The 17,961-nt window shown below is 24.4% G+C and overlaps 1 protein-coding gene across 1 annotated transcript; it reads right to left on the reverse strand.

The window, feature by feature from the left end:
* Nucleotides 1–514: 514 nt before the first annotated feature.
* LOC145835093 (serine/threonine-protein kinase PAK 1-like) lies at nt 515–10,386 on the reverse strand. Its single transcript, XM_082942638.1, has 14 exons — nt 10,191–10,386; nt 9,057–9,154; nt 8,898–8,984; nt 8,612–8,704; nt 6,639–6,764; nt 5,757–5,895; nt 5,215–5,278; nt 4,973–5,144; nt 4,763–4,870; nt 3,114–3,213; nt 2,898–3,013; nt 2,237–2,317; nt 1,852–1,989; nt 515–1,221 (listed from the first exon to the last, which is right to left on the reverse strand). The coding sequence occupies exons 1-14, from the start codon at nt 10,369–10,371 to the stop codon at nt 1,138–1,140; spliced, it is 1,587 nt and encodes a 528-aa protein (XP_082798764.1). The 5' UTR covers nt 10,372–10,386; the 3' UTR covers nt 515–1,137.
* Between the last annotated feature and the right edge of the window lie 7,575 nt (nt 10,387–17,961).

Here is a 17,961-nt window from a genome sequence, read left to right on the forward strand (position 1 = left end):
AAGAATTTATACAACAAAAGTTTTTTTAATACCCTACCCTATTTGTTAAGAACTTTAAAAAAAGCTTAGATTAAAAAATATATATCTTAATTTGTATAAAATTTATTTTGGTCTAATTAGTGATAACTTTTAAACATTTTGTCATTGCTTACAAATATTAATTACTTAACAGAATATAGAACTAGCTGCAAAATTTTAATTTGTACAAAGAAATACATTGGGAAGAAAATTAAAAAATTAGACAACAGTGTGTTTGTAATTAAAATATGTATAACTTTTTTTTAGAAACTATTATTCTAATGATTTTTTTTATAAGTACACAATTTTCTCAATTCAAAAATTGAAGTAACTTTAATCTTATGATTTTCTAACATTAGTAATAAAAATTTGTATCCTAACTAGTAAAATACTAATCAAAAATTATACAACACCATAGCAGAATGAACAATTTAAAACCAGTATAAAATTAATTTTAATTATAAAAAATGCTTCAAAAATAAGTCTCTCACAATGAACAAGAAAACTTGAGTCTTAAATAAATAAAGGCCAGCAATATCGTTCGAAAGCTTTTAAGTGATAAAAATTCGTAAACTAAATTTACAAAATAGTTTCTATTAAAAAAACTTATTATTTTTACAAAAGCATTTTATCAATCCAGTGACAAAACTAATTTAATTGTTAGTAAAAAACTTTTAATTACAATACTAAGTTTTAACTATAATTAATTACTATTAATTTAAGGTGGTAAAATGTAAGCTAAGGCGGTAGAAATAAATTAATGCACTGCGAATGATTCCAAAGTTGGCTGCCAAAATATAGTTTAAATCAAGGCAACTGCACAATAAATTGGCGCATTTAAAATGCAAAAGTCGCATTCTCTAAGGTCAAGTGCAAGATATCGACTTTTTCATTCTATGAAACATCATACAATTCTTAAATAGAAAAGTATTCACGTATTTTGTACTAAAATAAAAACAATTTTCAAAAGCATAAAGATAGTTTAGGAAAATTTGCAACGCATCATAATATAATTGATAATAAGCTCATAAAGAGTATTCAGAATTGTACCAAATTATAAGCTAAGAAAAATCGACTTCAAAATAAATGCTTTCAAGTTTTGTCAACGATAAAGTTGTATTATTGCTTTCCAAGAACTTCTCTAGCTGCAAGAATATTCGGGTTGAGCTGGATAAGAGGTGCACTTTTTTGTAGGAATGGATGCTGTAAAAATATCAAATTGTTGCAGTAAAATAAAAAATGCCTGAAATTTTCTACGAATTGAAAATATACTAAAAGAACAACTATACCATACAATTACAAACAATGTGCTTTTAATTAAATTTAGGATGTAGCTAGCGTGATTTATAAAAAATATTACTACTTTATTTTTGTATAAAAACTATTTAGATTTTACTTAATAAGTTATCTTATTACAAATATGACCTCAAACTCAAAAGTAGTTGTCATCGTTATATAAAAAAACTTCAATCTTTATGGTATATTAAAGAATAACAAATTAGATTTCTTTAATTTAAGCCTTGTTTGCATTTATTTATTTTCTTAAAAAATTTCAACAAGAACATTTCTTGTATAAACTTTTAGAACACTTTTGATTTTTTTTGTTTTTCAGCCTTTGTACTAAGAATCATTAGAGTTTTATTATTTTCAATAACAAAACAAAAAATTTAAGTACTAGTTGCAACGCTTTTAATCTAATAGATCAGTTCATTTATTTTTTTATCTAAAACATTTTAGGGCTACAAAATCTATTAAACGTTAATTACACCATATAGTTTAACACTTTTACTTTTTAAGTTTGTACTATCTATAAGTTTAAATAATATATTTTACTTGCAAAAGTTGAGTAGCATTTTTGCGTTTATCAGCATCTATTTCAAGACAGGAAAATAGAAAATCTTTAAATTCGTCAGATATTTGATCTAGGCTCTGAATTTCAGGAGTTCCATTGGTTGCAATCAAATAAAGTGCCTAATTATAAAAAAATTTATTTACATTTAATTTATTTTAAAACATTAATTTCTTCGAATTTAACAAAAAAAGTTAAATAGGTATAAGTAAAACAATTAAAAATTAAACATCTTTAATAAAAAACTTTAAAACTTCAAAGTTTTATTTTCACATTTACTTTGTATTCCTTTTACTTATACTTCTTATAGTTTTTAACTTTCTATTTGTATATTCAGTGTTAACAAATTATATATGCAAGAATACAAACCCTTAATGGATTTTCGTTCAAATAAGGGGGTTCTCCATCTTGCATTTCAATAGCCATGATTCCTAAGCTCCAAATATCAATCTATGGAATTTTTCGAACTTAAACAATTTAAAAAGTATTTAAACTATTTTATATTCCGAAACTAATTTTAACATTTATTCAAAAGAGTTAATTAGCTTATTTGCTTATGTCAAGACCAGTGGTTACCAAGACTTTAAATGCAGCGCACAAGTAAATTACTGTAGAAAAATTTAGGTGACTATTGTTTTACACTTTTTTTCTACAAAATCAATTTATACTACAATTTTATTGTTTTGTTTACTAAAAATATATTTAAAATGTTTAGAATTAACATTAACTAGCTTTTGAAATACTAAAGGTAAAATAAAACATATTTAAAACATTTTACTAATCATCAAAATTGTTTGTTGTAAGGCAAAATCAGTGTACACATTACTAGAATTTGAAAAACAATGGTAATGAGCACTCCTTGTTTGATCCTTGATAATAGACTATTTTTAAAAAATTAATAGAGTTAACTAATAAAATATTGACTTGGAAACTAAACTTTGATTCAACTATTATCTAAAAAGCTTAAAAAATATTTTATTTATTGTCAAAAACCGGAATTTATCATTACACCACACAACAAAAAAAAAACCTTTGTGCCATATGCTTTTCTAGTAACAACTTCAGGTGCCATCCAATATGGTGTACCAACCATTGTTGATCTTTTACTTTGCTCTGCTGTTATTTGAGCACAAAATCCGAAATCAGCTACAATAATAAATATGTTAGTATACATAAAATTTAATTGTACTTAAATTACATCATTTTAAACTTATTTATAACTGTTCGTAACAAGTCATTAACTTACTTATTTTCACACTACCATGTATACCAAGTAAAATGTTGTCACTTTTGATATCTCTATGAATAACATTTCTGCTGTGCAAAAACTCTAATGCTTGTAGACACTGTAAAATTTATTTTATAGAAATTTGATTATCTTATAACTCTTGCTATAATATGTTTTCTACATATTTCTAGTTACAAAACTTTTCAAGAAATAAAACTTTAGAACCTTTATAGAATTTAAGTGCAAACTTTTACACAAATTTAGTACATACAGTTTTGAATTTCTAAAGAACGTTTTAGTAAATATTAGTTATTTAAACAGTACAGTTAATTATTTTGAGAAAATTTTCTTAAAATACTCATAATATAAATACTCAATTATTTAAATAATAATATTAACGAAAACATAGGAGAAAGTCTAGAGAGCCTAAGCTTGGACTTTCGTATTCCGTGAGACAAGCTTAAGATTAACATAAGGTTTAATCACATAATTAGATTATCATACCAGAAGCCTTGGGTAGACTGAGAAAGGTTTCGTCCTTATTAGGACTCAACATAGGCAAAAGATAATGCTGATTAACACCAGCAAACGGTTGCTTCATGTGAAAGCACAATAAACCATTTGTAAATTGATGACTGCAAGTTTTTTGAATGTGGCTGACTGATGAGTCCTAATAATGACGAAACCAGTCTCAATCTAACAAAAGCTTGTGGTCTGATTATCAAACCTTATGTTAGATAATAATTGTAAGACTGCTAATAAGGTTCAAATACAGTACTTTCAAAAATAGTTTTGTAAATACTCATCTTTACTGCTATTAAACGTTTCTAGCTTGTTTATAAATTTAAAATCATCTTCAAAAAAATATGTAAATAAATATATTTTAAACTTCATGGTAAAAGCAACCTAAAAAATTAAAAATTTAATCTATTTAAAAAAATTATCTTTTTTTAATCTATTTTTAGCAAACAACTTTAAAATTTATTAGATGATATAGAACAGTGGCCGAGAACCTTTTATAAGTGATAGGCCAAATTTACTACAAAGAAATTCCAGGCCATTATAATTGAAAAAACTACATAAGAACTTTAAATTAACTAGTTAAAAGTAAACTTTTAATTAAATTATAATTACATAAACACTGCTTATTTATATCAATTGAATGAATAATACGTTAGTAAATAGTTATTATAAACATTTAAATTTGCTAGTTTTGTTTAAGTTTTTTAATACTAAAAAATACGTTGCAAGCCAGATATTTCTGATTGGTGGCACAGATCTTGCACGTAGGTCAGTGTTTTTCTGCCTTAGCCTTAATAATTAAAGCTCTTTAAATATTCACTTTTTTTTCAAAATACATTAATTATATCCACCAAAAGAAATATTGTTTAAGTTACTATTCATAAAACAATGAAAGCTTTAAGCATACCATCTAACGAAACTAAATGTTATTGAAAAAAAAACTACTAAATCTTTAATACAATTTTATAATAGTAAAGCTGTATTTAAATTAAGTAAGCTACTTTAACTTTTTAATTTACACCCTTACACAGATTTTACTAACAATCTCAGTACTTCAAATTTTAAGAGCTTTACTCTTTTTGATATCAGTGTATATAAAAGTTAAATCAATTCAAAAAACTTTAAATAAAAAATATGATACTTACTTCTCGGCATACAGCAGCAATTTGCGATTCATCCATGCAAGTTTCAGTTACTACGTCAGTAAGAGGTCCTCCATTCAAATATTCCATAACTACCCATAATTCTTCACCCTTATATTGATTTTAACTTAAAATAAAACTTAAAAAACTTGTAGTTTAGTTCAATTTGATAACTGTATTGCAAATAATGATTATTATGCGTTCAAAACTAACTTTTAGATAAGAGTCAATATAGTTGACTACATTTGAATGTTTGTTTTCTCTCATGACAATTATTTCATTAATAATAAGTTCTTTTTTCGGTTGTTGAGACAAATTCATTTGCTTAATGGCAACTTGCTCTCCAGTAACTACATCTTCAGCTGTGAAAACAGTTCCTGAAGCACTGTAAAAATTTATTCAAATAATTAAGATGCGAAAGTTACATTTGAAATTTAAAGATAAATAAGGCTTACCCTTGTCCTATTTTATTAAACTTTGTATATCTTGTTTCTGGATCTCCAATGCTTACAATTGTTTCTGTATGTATAAAATTAAAAAATTGTCAATCACATAATAAAAAACTATATTTGAAGACAGTTTAACAATTATAAATTATCACTAACCAGGCCCCTAATTTTATGAAAAACTTTACAACTGTGTAAAAAATGAAAATAACATCATAAATTGAAATTAAAAGTATACTTAAATTTATGTCATTCTTATTCAAACAGCATACTCATGAAAAATTTTTAAATACAGTTTATTCTTGGTTTGTTTTGTAAACTTATTTTTAAGTTTGACGAGGTAGCCATAGTACTTAAATTAATTTATAAAAAAAACAGTAATAACTTTCACCTAAAGTAAAACTTTCTAAATTTTAACAATTAAGTGTTTTTAAATAAGAATATGAAAGCATACATTCATAAAAACTAATTAAAATGGGATGAAGGTAGTCTTCCTCTTTTTATTTTAAAGACCGGACAGGATTGAATTTTTGTTTCACATAAAAACTAACTGAGTTTTGCTATTATTTCTTCGTCAGGATAGGCAGGCTTCATTTTAGTCCTCCATTCGCTACCGTTATTGTCCGCAATACTCTGCTGATTTGCTTGTGGATTTTCTGGTAACAAGTCTATTACTGATCGTGTCATTATCTGTTGATTAAAACAAAGTCTTTAAAAGTTAACAGTTTCTCTTATTAAAACAAGCTAATTAGTCTTTAAAAGTTAAGTTATTAAGTCCTAACAGAGAATCAAGCTTGACCATACTAGCTGTAATGCAAAGAATTTTTGTTTGATTTTTGATGTTTGATAATGAAATTTAAAAACATATATATAAAGAATTCATTAAAAACTAAGGTGTCTATAGGTTTCAATTTTAAAAGTTTTAACAAAAAAATGTTTATCAATATAGGGTTTTTTAAGATTTGTTAATTCATAAAAGGATTTTAAAACATCTCTTCAATTGTCTTTTACAAGATTATAAACTAAAAACTATTTAAAAATATTGCTGTGTTCAATCAACTTCTCAAGTTAATTTAAATTTATTTAAACTTAGCATCACAAATATAACAAAACACTAAAATCGCTTTTTAGCATACATAATCGAAATACAAATTACATATATGTATAATGCTCCTCTTAACTAAAAAAACTAGTAAGTTCATGCAGCCATTTTTATTGTTTTTTGTTATTTAATTTAATTACAAATCGTTCACTGTTTATATTAAAACTATGAATTTAAGAGTACGCTTTAATTACGCTAATAAACTATACATAAAATCAATTTATCTAACACTAATGCATAAAACCTAATAGATTATTAGAAACAAAAATTCAAATGACAAAGGATATATTACTATTTATGTACTACCACAATAATCTAAATCATTACTCACAGATTTTGTGTGTTCGGGTCTCGGAACAAATGCAGGAGGCTCTTCGTCTTCGTCTTCATCACTAGATGTTGCAGTGTACACTTCATCCTCTTCAATTTTAGCATTTTTCATCAATGAAAGCTCGCACTGAAATTTGAAATTTACAGTTGTGTATACAAGTAATTTGTAAACATACGTATAAGACAGTTCTCTAGACTAATTATATTTGAAACATGTTCTTGAGATAGTAAAAAACTACAAACAGTTATAAAATGTTTTTGCAGCAACTAATCAATGTTTAAAAACTTTAATAAACAGAAAAATATTATATAGTTTTAAAAATGTTTCTACAGTAAATTTTAAAAACTGTTACTAGTATAAACCAAATAAAAATTTAAGTTATAAAAATTATCAGAGTAAGATTTCTAATAAACGACAAACTATTTTAACAGCTTAGAGAACTAACAATTTTTTTAAGTAGTAGTTTTTAGATAACTAATTAAGCTATTGGTAATTTTTAGAACTTTGATAATTTAAAGTAAATTTGAGATACAACAGATCAAATTTTGAGAGTCTCATTGGTTCCTTATGGAAAAGGCTAAAAAACCACTTGGCTAAAATATATCTTCAACAATTTTTAAGTATCTTTTTGACTATTTCTCTGTCTAATTTATAAAAACCTTTTTTTAAACAAAAAAAAGACTTTTTTCTTCTTTTGGTAATTTTTTTTTTTAATTGAAAATTTATTTTTAATATTTTTTTGAAATATTGTAAGGAACAATTCCTGAAAATTTGAGGTTTTTACCTCAAAAATATAAAAGTAAATAAATAAATAATTAGTGAACTTTTAAGTTTCTCAAAAAATGAAATATTAAAAAGATTGCTATCTTCATATTTGTATGTGCCAATATTTACAAAAAATAATCTATAGGGTTAAATAAATTTTTACATTTTATAAAAACTTATTTACAGTTCATATTGTAATCTTTCATTTTTGTAAAAATATTGATACATATTAGGATTAGGGTTGCCACAAGGTCAGGAAAGTCAGGAAAAACTAAAAAATGAAAAAAGTCAGTAAAAGTCAGGAAACTTGACAATTAAAAAAAAGTCAGATTTTGTCTGTTTAAATTTACAAAATTTCTTATTTTCCAAAGGCTTCATCTGGTAAAATTAGTAAAATATCCTTTATAAAACTGCAAAGTTAATCTATTATTATATTGAACAGATACCCTACTTGAACAAGCAGTTATGGTATGCTTTTTATCATTTATGATATCTGGCAAGGAGACTTCCATAGTGAATTTGTGATATGTACACAAAAGTTTATCTTGCAGAATTTTAGAATCAATATGTTTTTCGTTTAAGTAAATACTTAAGTTCTTTATAATAAAGCACTCTGTTTAGTATTTTATGAAATAAGTTTATATATATACTTTACCTCTTTATATTTTTTTTTAAATTGTTTAAATTTGAAAAATAAGTTGTAAGAGAAGTATATGCCATGATTAAGTTTATTTATTTGTTATTATTGTAGAATAACTGTTTGTGAAGTTTTTTTAAAATATAAGAGTAGAATATTTGTTACAAATTTTATATTAATTGATAAGAGGAAATGTAAGATTGAAAGCTTTATATAGTTTCAAGTGTTTGATTATGTATTTTATAATAAGTTTAAACTAATTTTGATTTAGAAAAGTCAAGAAAAATTTTAAACAAGTCAGAAAACTTGTCTCAGCTTCATTTGTGGCAATCCCGCATATAGTAAATTATTGTAGGAGCTAATGTTAAATTTTGGACCTCCCTTATGCAGTTAAAAAAGGTTTTTAACAACACAGTTTATACACAATAGCTTATTGAAATAGAACTCATCACAACATCCAATTTGAAAATCACCATCAAAAGCTTAATTTTTAATTACAAAGCATCCAAACACAATTTATTTTCATGTAATGATATAATTAAAAATAAGTTGTGAACTTGTAAGTACATACATTAATATCATCATTTTTGTGTGCTTTATTGTCCGTCTTAACCATAAACTTCTGTTCAGAGTTGTTTTCACGTTGATTAAGGAACTTCAGAGCCTAGTAAAACAATGTTATAAATTAATTTTAACTCTATTAAATCTTGAAATAATTAGTGTTAACCTGAATAATTAAATAAATATCTGATAAATTTACTAAGACTTAAATTAAGACATGAATAAAATAATGAAATTGAAGTTAATTTTATAACTTTTACCAAAAGTATATTTTATTATGATATTTAAAGGTCAACCTGTAAAACAGCATTTGGGTTTGACTTTTGTTCTGATATTGTAATATTTGATTTTGAAAGTGCTACTTCCCAGTCTCTAGGCAAACCCTAGAAAATTAATACTTATCAACTATATTTGTCATTCATCCATTATACAAAAGCTAATTCAAATTAACTTACAATGAAAATTCCAGTCTCCTGATCAAACCCAACATGTATTTCATGATTAAAGTTTGTTGGGTGTGAAATATCTTTGATTGTAATTTTGTTATTCTTACCTAAAAATTATTTATAATAAAACATAGTCAAGCTTATTATTCTTATACAGTGCTTATTCACTTATCCAAACGCTCACTTATCCGGACAGTTTCAGTCAGAAGAACATTCAAAAAAACTTCAATATTATTCTCTAATATTTTTGTATGATACAAATATTTAAGCTCTTGTGCTGTATGAAATTTTAAAGTGACTTTATAAGTACTACATTTTTGTTCATTATTATGACGTTATAATATTTCTAAAGATAACATCCTATCTTTGTTCAAAACTAGCTTAGTTATCATTAATCTGTAAGCATGTATAGTAAGACAGTTTAGAAATTTTTAACTTAATCAATTAATCTTTTTAATTTATATTTCCTCTTAAACAAAACCTACTCATTTTTAAATATTAATAGTTAGGGCGGTTGGAATAATAAATGATAAATTTTAATTGCTTGACCCTCAAAAAACGTATACCGTTGCAGAAGGTTAGTAAGTTTGATGCTTTTATACTTTAAAAAATGAATTAATTGATCTAAAATTTAGCTTTAATTATATATCATTTTATTATATATTACTCACAATTACTACGTATTTGTTTTTCTTATAACACTTTTATTATACATTGCATTGTATAGGGCAGTTATTTTATTATATAAAAAAAAATATTTTTGTACTTATCCGGATTTTTGTTTATCCCGACATGTTTACAGAAAAATCTTGCCCAACGTGTCCGGATAAGTGAATAAGCACTGTATTATTACATTTAAAACATCTACTTTAAATACTTAACCAAAAGGTGATAATTTTAAACGTGTAAATTGGAATTTTTATGTTAAATTGTTGTAACTAGGTCTTGAAATATTTAAAAACTACAAAATTTAGTATAACTAGTGAAATAAAAAGATAATCTTTATTAACAATTGTTTAATGGTATGTTTAAACAAAAACTATAGTACTTTATTATAATTGAAAATAAAATTTATGACCAAACTAAATACTTGACAAAATAGCAACTATTGCTAATATTATTTTACATTTTTTAATAACTTACCGTACTTTTTCTTCTTTTTGTTTTTCTTTTTATCACTTTCTTCAGGTAGCTTTGGAAGTGGTTTGGCACCAGCAATATGGTCAGACAATACAACAGAATTTGCCTCCTGTTGTTTACTGGAAATTGAAATGGATCTTTGTGGTGGTGCTGGTGGTTTTTCTTCACTTCCCTCAGACATCATGAACAATATTTTAATAATATCTGTAAAAAATTAACACACTTTAAATGATGAAAAAGATATATTTTTTCACTTGAAAAATAACACAAAATCATAGATTTTTTTCTGTTAGCTCATTATCAAAAAAATTAACTGTTAGCTCATTATTTGAAATAATGTTTCAATAGTTTAAGGAAATGTACTCATTTTGCCACAATGGCAACTATGACTGTAGTAGGTATCATAAGATTTTTAATAATGTGTAAGACACTAGGTACTATGAAATATCACTCAGTTTTTGTTAATATATGTTAACTGTTTTGATAGTTTTGGTAAAACTAGTTATGGTAGTTTTTAAAAACTATAAATTAAGAAAAACTGAGTGATATTTCATAGTACCTAGTGTCTTACACATTATTAAAAATCTTATGATACCTACTACAGTCATAGTTGCCATTATGGCAAGATGAGTACATTTCCTTAAACTAGTGAAAGATTAGTTCAAATGATAAGCTAACAGTTAATTTTTTTAAACAAAAAAACTGTTTAAAATGTCAACAATCAAAGTTTGACTTTTGTAAAATCCGTATGGAAGGCGCAAACTAAAAAGACAAATAATCTATTTACTGCTAAGAATTTTGAGCAATCCTTTTAAAACTTTTTTAGTTTAATATTTGTAAAATATTGAAAAATATGCTAAAATTTTTTTTTTTAATCTTTTTAAATGTTTTTTTTATAAATGAAAAAATAGTTTGTTTATTTAGGTTGTAACAATTTTGAATTGTTTTTTTCTTTTATTTTACTCTGATTTTTTTCTTATTATTGCAAGTAAAACTTCCTAAAAAATTGAGATCTCTAACTAAAATACAAAATTAAATACATTTTCAGTGAAATATTAAGTTTCAGAAAAAAAAATTGGTCTACAGGTTTTTAACTGAAATTGTTTACAAAAATTACTATATCTTAAAATAGTATTGAAATTTCTATAATCTATAAAAACTGACTTATAGTTTAAACTTATTCTTTTATTTAAAAGTCAATGTTAAATTTTGTAAAAACTAGATGGTACACCTCTGACCTTAAAATATGACTTGTTGTAATTTTCTACAACTTAAAAAAAAATTACTTACAGCATGCTTTTTCATTTAATTTAGAAAAATATTTAACTACTAATGGAAGGAACAAACTACTTACTAAGTAGTATATTATTACTTTTTGATTTTAGAATAGTTCACTTTTTCTTTCATTGTTTTATTCACATCTTATAAAAAAAATCATAATAGCACTAAAATGTAGATAAAGTTTAAAAATATTGTTTGTAAACGTTTAAACTTATAGAATATATAACTTTCTATAACTGATGAACTATTTTAGTGAAGCTTGGTGTTAATATTAATTATACGAAACAAATTTTGTATATATCTCTATATATCTCCTAACTTTTTTAAATAATTTAAAACTCAAACTGTTCTTCTTATAAACATTTAAGCTTAATGATAGTTAAGTTTTGTGACACAATTAATAAATTTAATCTAATTGAAAATAAAAAATAAATATCATCAAAAAATTTATCTAGCACTGAGAATTAAAAGTAAAACCTAGTGTTTTCTATGCTATTTTTCAATTCTTATGTGGTTTTTGTCAGTTTTTTGTAGTGAAATTGCAATTATTAAAAGAAATTTAGTGTTGTAAGAGATTGTACTTTGATCTGTTATATCTGATAAACTATTTTGAAATTTACTATACATATACTACTTAATATATATATATAAGTTATACTTAAACAATAGTAGAACTGCAGGCTGAAATATAAATATTATGTACAATATTATAAGCACTTATATCTACATCCTTATTCACGTTTTTTCATATTATTAAACTAGTTTTACATTTTATAATGATAATTTAAGTGACTGACATACTTATTTTCAATAAGTAATTTAATTTTAATCTAATTTAATGATTTTTTACATTTTGTAATGATACTTAAGTGCTAAGGCATACTAAGTTCAGATTAACAGTTTTGAAAGGATTATAAAAACAGTTTTTAAGATTATTAAGTAATTAAGTGTTTAATCTTATTTAGTTAAGCCAAGTCTTAGCTAAAATTAAAGCCAGCAGAAATTCTACACTTCCCGCTTTTTGATGGACAATCAAACTAGCCTGATTAAGTCTTAGTTTTTTTTTCAACCTTAAGAGAGTTAACTTAGTTTTTCACAATTTTAAACTAGGCTGAGTTTTGGGCAACTTTGTGAAAAACTAAGTGTTTAAAAGCTGAGAAGGTAACCCTTTTTAAATGTAGAAAAACGTTAGTCTAACTTTTATTTTTTTTAAACAGACCTTTTTTTGAATTTCAAGCAAATAAGTCACATCACGTGGCATTCTAGTGCCTTAAACAGTTAATTGTTACAAATAACAAAAACTTACATTTTACTGAACAAAGGTCAAGTCTTTGGCAGACTTACACAAGGTTATATCTCATCATTTAAAACCAAAAAGTATAAAAAAATAAGAAGTACACACTTGCAGCAAAATATAGTTCATATGTATAAATACTGATATTATTAACTATGGTATAATACCACAGTGGTGGCCCTAGTAATTTAGAAATTTATTCAAGGTTAATACAATTATTTCAAAGTAAAATTTTTATATCCTTTTTTAGTCGAATTTCTAACTTATAGGAAAAAATATTTTAAAATTTTAGTAAAGTTGTTTAGAAGTTAGAAGTTTGTTTAGAACTGTAATGCTACTTAAAATAAATAAAACTGTAAACAATTTACATTTTTTTGATAATAAATAGCGGTTTCTTATCTAATCCAAATTTTATTATTTTATGCATAATAAGCTGTTGAAAAATTTTGGTATTTCTATGAACTTGGTATTTAATTCAAATTTTTTTTTTCAAAAAGATTGCAGGTTTAGATTGTTTTGGCCTAAATTTTTAAATTCTACATAAAATAGCCAACATATTTAAAGTGGGAACAAGTCAGAAAACCAGGGCATCACTTTAGAACTTAGTGACACTTTAGCATGGAGAGACACTTTAGCATATAATTTATTTTGCAACTTTTTTTCTATGCCAAAAAAATTGTGTACTGTTATGCTTAAAAATCTAAAAATAATCTAGGCAATATGTAAACTAAAAGTTAACAAGCTTTAAATGAGTTAAAAGTTTAAGCTTTAATTAAAACTAAAACAACTTTATTAACTTATTTAACTATATAGTTTTAAACAATATTTATTTTAACAGTTAATTACTAACAAAACAATTACATTATATATTTGTTTTTTTCTAGTCTTACCAACAAAATTCTTAAAAGCGTAACATAAGCATATATAAAAAAACTTACTCAAGTTTAGTATATTTAAGATTTATTTTGTTGTTAAACCATTAGTTTTTATTTTTGTTTTACTTCCATTTATTTTTGTTAAAAAAAAAATTTTCAGACCTATTTACAACAACTGAGGATCTTTATATGTAAGTATAGAAGTAAAACATTGTTTTAAATATCAAACTGTTAAAATAAATATTGGATAAAAATCTCCTTAAAGACATTTAAGTCGAGAACTTTAAATTGTTTAATTTAAAACAAGTTACAATAATATAGTTTTAAATGAAAATATTTTGATACTTTTACTTTTAAGTTTTTGCCATAAAACTATTTTTATAAGACAAAAAATGTACACCCTCTAGATTCTTAAAACTATATTCTTAAAAGGCTTAAATTAACAGTTAAACATAAAGCGTAAATTTTAAATTAAAGGTGAAATATAAAAATGTCGATAACTTACTTGATTCATTTTTAAAGCACATATGCTTTGTACATCTAATACATAAAGATTTTAAATTCCTATATTTCTACATGCGTGCATCTTGCAACTTTTTAGGCTTATTTTTGTGTTATAAAAACAATATATTGACTACTACAAGGGTAAGTAAACATTCAACAATTATTCTACATTCTACATGCTCTATTATTATTTTTGTTGTTTTAAAACTTAGAAAAAGCTTAATTTAAAGTTCTCCTAATTTAAAATTTTAAAACATAAAATGACGTAATAGTCAAATGTAAAAACTAACTAAATGCTTTTACTGTAGAGCTTTACTGTACTAAAAACTCATTAGATTAAAATCAAACTAAAATAAACCAGCGATAAAGATGAGTTTTAATAGTACAGAAAAGTTCTACAGTATCAGCATTTAGTTAGTTTTTACATTTGATTATTACATCATTTTATATTTTAAAACTTTAAACTAGGTATAATTTTATTTCAATTTAATTTATTAAGATGCAATTTTTGATAAGACTTACTTACTCAAATAAACTTAAGAAAAATTTAAATGTATTTTTTTATATTTCTTAAATAACTTAATAATTATAAAATAATTAAACATTATCTAAATGAACGATTAAAAGGTTTAAAATTATTCCGTACTTAAAAGTCACTCAGTGCTAAATTGACACTGTGTTTTTCTGAAAATTACTTATTTTAAGTATTTTGTTTTTTATGCATTGTTACAGAATTTTATGATTTCAGGCTGTAAATAGTTTATTAAAATCATTGATCATTAAAAGCTGACTGTTGGTTTGGTTGCAGTGATTGTATAATCAAGTTTTTTTTTATGTGTCTGCCATGGGTTATAACCTTGCAATGTTTAACTATGAGAGTTTTCAAAGTCATCATTAGAACCCTTACACAATTAAGCCTGATTTTTTTCAAACTAGCCTGAGTTATCTTGATTAGTGTGAGCGTTTGGCCACCCTGAGCTTAGCTTGTAATTTAAACTATACACAAATTTTCCAATTTTTATGTATTGAAACTAACAAAAAAATTATAAACAACTACATTTATAGGTACCAAGAAAACTATTTGATTTACAGCAAATTCAGTTGTACATATAGTCATATTGCTTACTATGCAGTTCAGCAAATAATAGAAAAACTATTAAACTTTTCAAACACTGTAGACTTGAAAATTTAAGACAAATGCGATGAAGGGGAAATAAGTATGTAATAATAATATACTTAAATACAAAAACCATTTTGAAAAATTATAGAAACATACTATACTCAAATCATTTTTCAAAAAATTTAGATAGAGATGGAGAAATAACTTTTGTAACAAGCTCAGGTTTGCCACTCCTTTTTTCAAAATTTTTTCCAGGTTTTTTTAGTTTCTTCCAGGTTTTCAAAAGTATACATTTTTGGGTCTATTTTTAGTTTAGAGTTAAGTTTTAGGTAAGGAACTGTATTAAAATGAATATAAACATCAAAAACATACTGTAAAGCTACTTTAAATATTTTTTTTAATAAACAATTGTTTTGATGATGACAATTTTTTTAATTCATAATATAGTTTTTTTGATTCAAATCCAAATTTTACTACTGAACATGTAAAAATTGTTAAAATTCCAGGTTGTTCCAGATTTTTTTAGGATTTTTGTTCAAAATTTCAGGATTTTTCAGGTTTTTTTTTTCATTTCTCAAACTCCAGGTTTTTTTTTGCCTAAATAGTCAAATTTCATATTTTTCCAGGTATTTCCAGGTTTCCAGGTAAAGTGGCAACCCTGTAAGCTTCACAGACTGATTAAATAAATTAAAATAAGCCAAATTATATTTCTGATAAAAGTAAAAATGTAAACAGCATAAAATATTCTTTTGTTGCAGGTCCACTATTCAAATTTGATTGGCTAAAAATTAGTATGTTAATTAAAATTTTAATTTATATTATGTTTTGGTTAAGGTGGTTGAAGTAAGGCTTTGGATATCAAATTTTAGGTACAATCAATTAAGGATAGGGATTTTAATGTATTGTTACTGTTTTTCATTTGCATAAACAAGATTCAGATATAACTGATGATATTTATCTTAAACAGTACTACAACAGCCAACTTATACTATTATCTCTAATTTTGGAAAGTAAATAAACGTCCTTTCTCTATAGAATTGAAACAATTATAAACAGTTTCGCCCATAATATACACTTAGATATTTTCCAGGCTTTTGGTGCTCGCCCAGCTACTACCAAAAACCAAGCTGTTTAACAGCAAAATAATTTTAAATTGTTAAGTAAAGTCTATGTTAAAATTAGCTTTATAAATAAAAAAAAGTAAAAATTATACATGGTAAATTTTAAAGTTAAGTTTAGAATATTATGTACGAAATTAGATATAAAACTTTTTAATAAAAAAATTAGAAAAAATAGATTAAAACATTTTTAAATTAGTGATCTACCGGATCCTAAAATTCGGATACGGATCCGGGCAAATTCTAATTTTAAAATGAGACTAAATCTGTATTCGGCCGTATCCCAATTTTAAAACAAGTTTCGTATTTTTGGATCAGGCCTGATTCTTTTTTCAAACTAAAATTTGGATTCGGGTCCGGTAGATCACTTTATTTTTTTTGAATTTTACTCAACTATTTGTTAAAGTTAAATGAAATGTAAAACTGTTTCGAAGAATGTTAAAATTAAAATTAAATAGGACGTAAAATTTTTACGGTAAAACATACAAGGTTTTAAAAAACGGATAGTATACTTAAAGATCAGTGTTAGCTGAAAAAAAATGCTGAGTCAAAAAAAAATTGTTAATAGTTTTAAATATTAGTTATTAACACTTTTTTTTTACAAAATTTTTAATATGTTTGGGTAAGGACTAATAAGGTTGAGGATAAAGGTATGAATTAAAACTAAATGAAAAAATCTTTAAAATAATTACTGTCTCAGCTTTTTTTTTAGCTTAGACTGGTCTTTAACTAACTTTCTATAATAAAGCAGGCAGTCTAAAGTTTGAAACGAATGTTAGCTAATATAATGTTAATAAAGCTATCTTTCTGATTTCGGCTTGTTGTGAGTTTGACTTAGGTTTTTTTATTTTATTAAGTTTGATTTGATTTCAAATCTCACATCTCTAGAAATTACAGTTTATCCTTAGTGTTTGAGTTTTAAACGGTATAAATTCATGCGAGTGATCGATAACGGCACTCGAAGACAGTAATTCTACAAAACATTTGTGCCGATGCTCTGGAGTCTTGACTGCATAGCAAGTATACTTCTTTATGCCAATTGAGAGTAATATTTCAGATTATTAGTATTCAAAAACTTTTTTAGTAATAATGCTAGTATCGTTTTAACTTTGTGTTTTTCAAAAACAGTTTTAATTCGTTTTAAGAATCTTAACAAATAATTTTCTTAGTAGATATTTGTTAAATACGAAACATTGTTGCATTTCAGAGTTTTTACAAGTATTTATTTTTGTTTTGAAATTAAATTATCGATTTTATGGATCTCAAGAAAATTCTTTAATTCAGTTCGTATATATTTTTCAAGTGTTATTGACTTTTTATTACTAAATTATTATTTTATAATTTATAAAACTCTAATGTGTTTAAGTTTTACCTTCTTTAGCGTCTTGTTAGTTTTTAAAATATTTTTTGGTTGTTGTATTCTATAAAACTTGTAATAGTGTACTTTATAGAATAACGCATATACAATATAAAACAAACTTCACAGATTTATATAAATAGTAATGAAAGAAGGTATAAATTTAAAAAGTATGTTTTTTGTGTAGTTTCAAAACTTCCAAATTTCAGTTTTGTTGTAGTTTTT

Source organism: Thalia democratica, chromosome 4, assembly GCF_965202585.1.
Source record: "Thalia democratica chromosome 4, ktThaDemo2.hap1.1, whole genome shotgun sequence".
Classification (NCBI taxonomy): Eukaryota; Metazoa; Chordata; class Thaliacea; order Salpida; family Salpidae; genus Thalia; species Thalia democratica.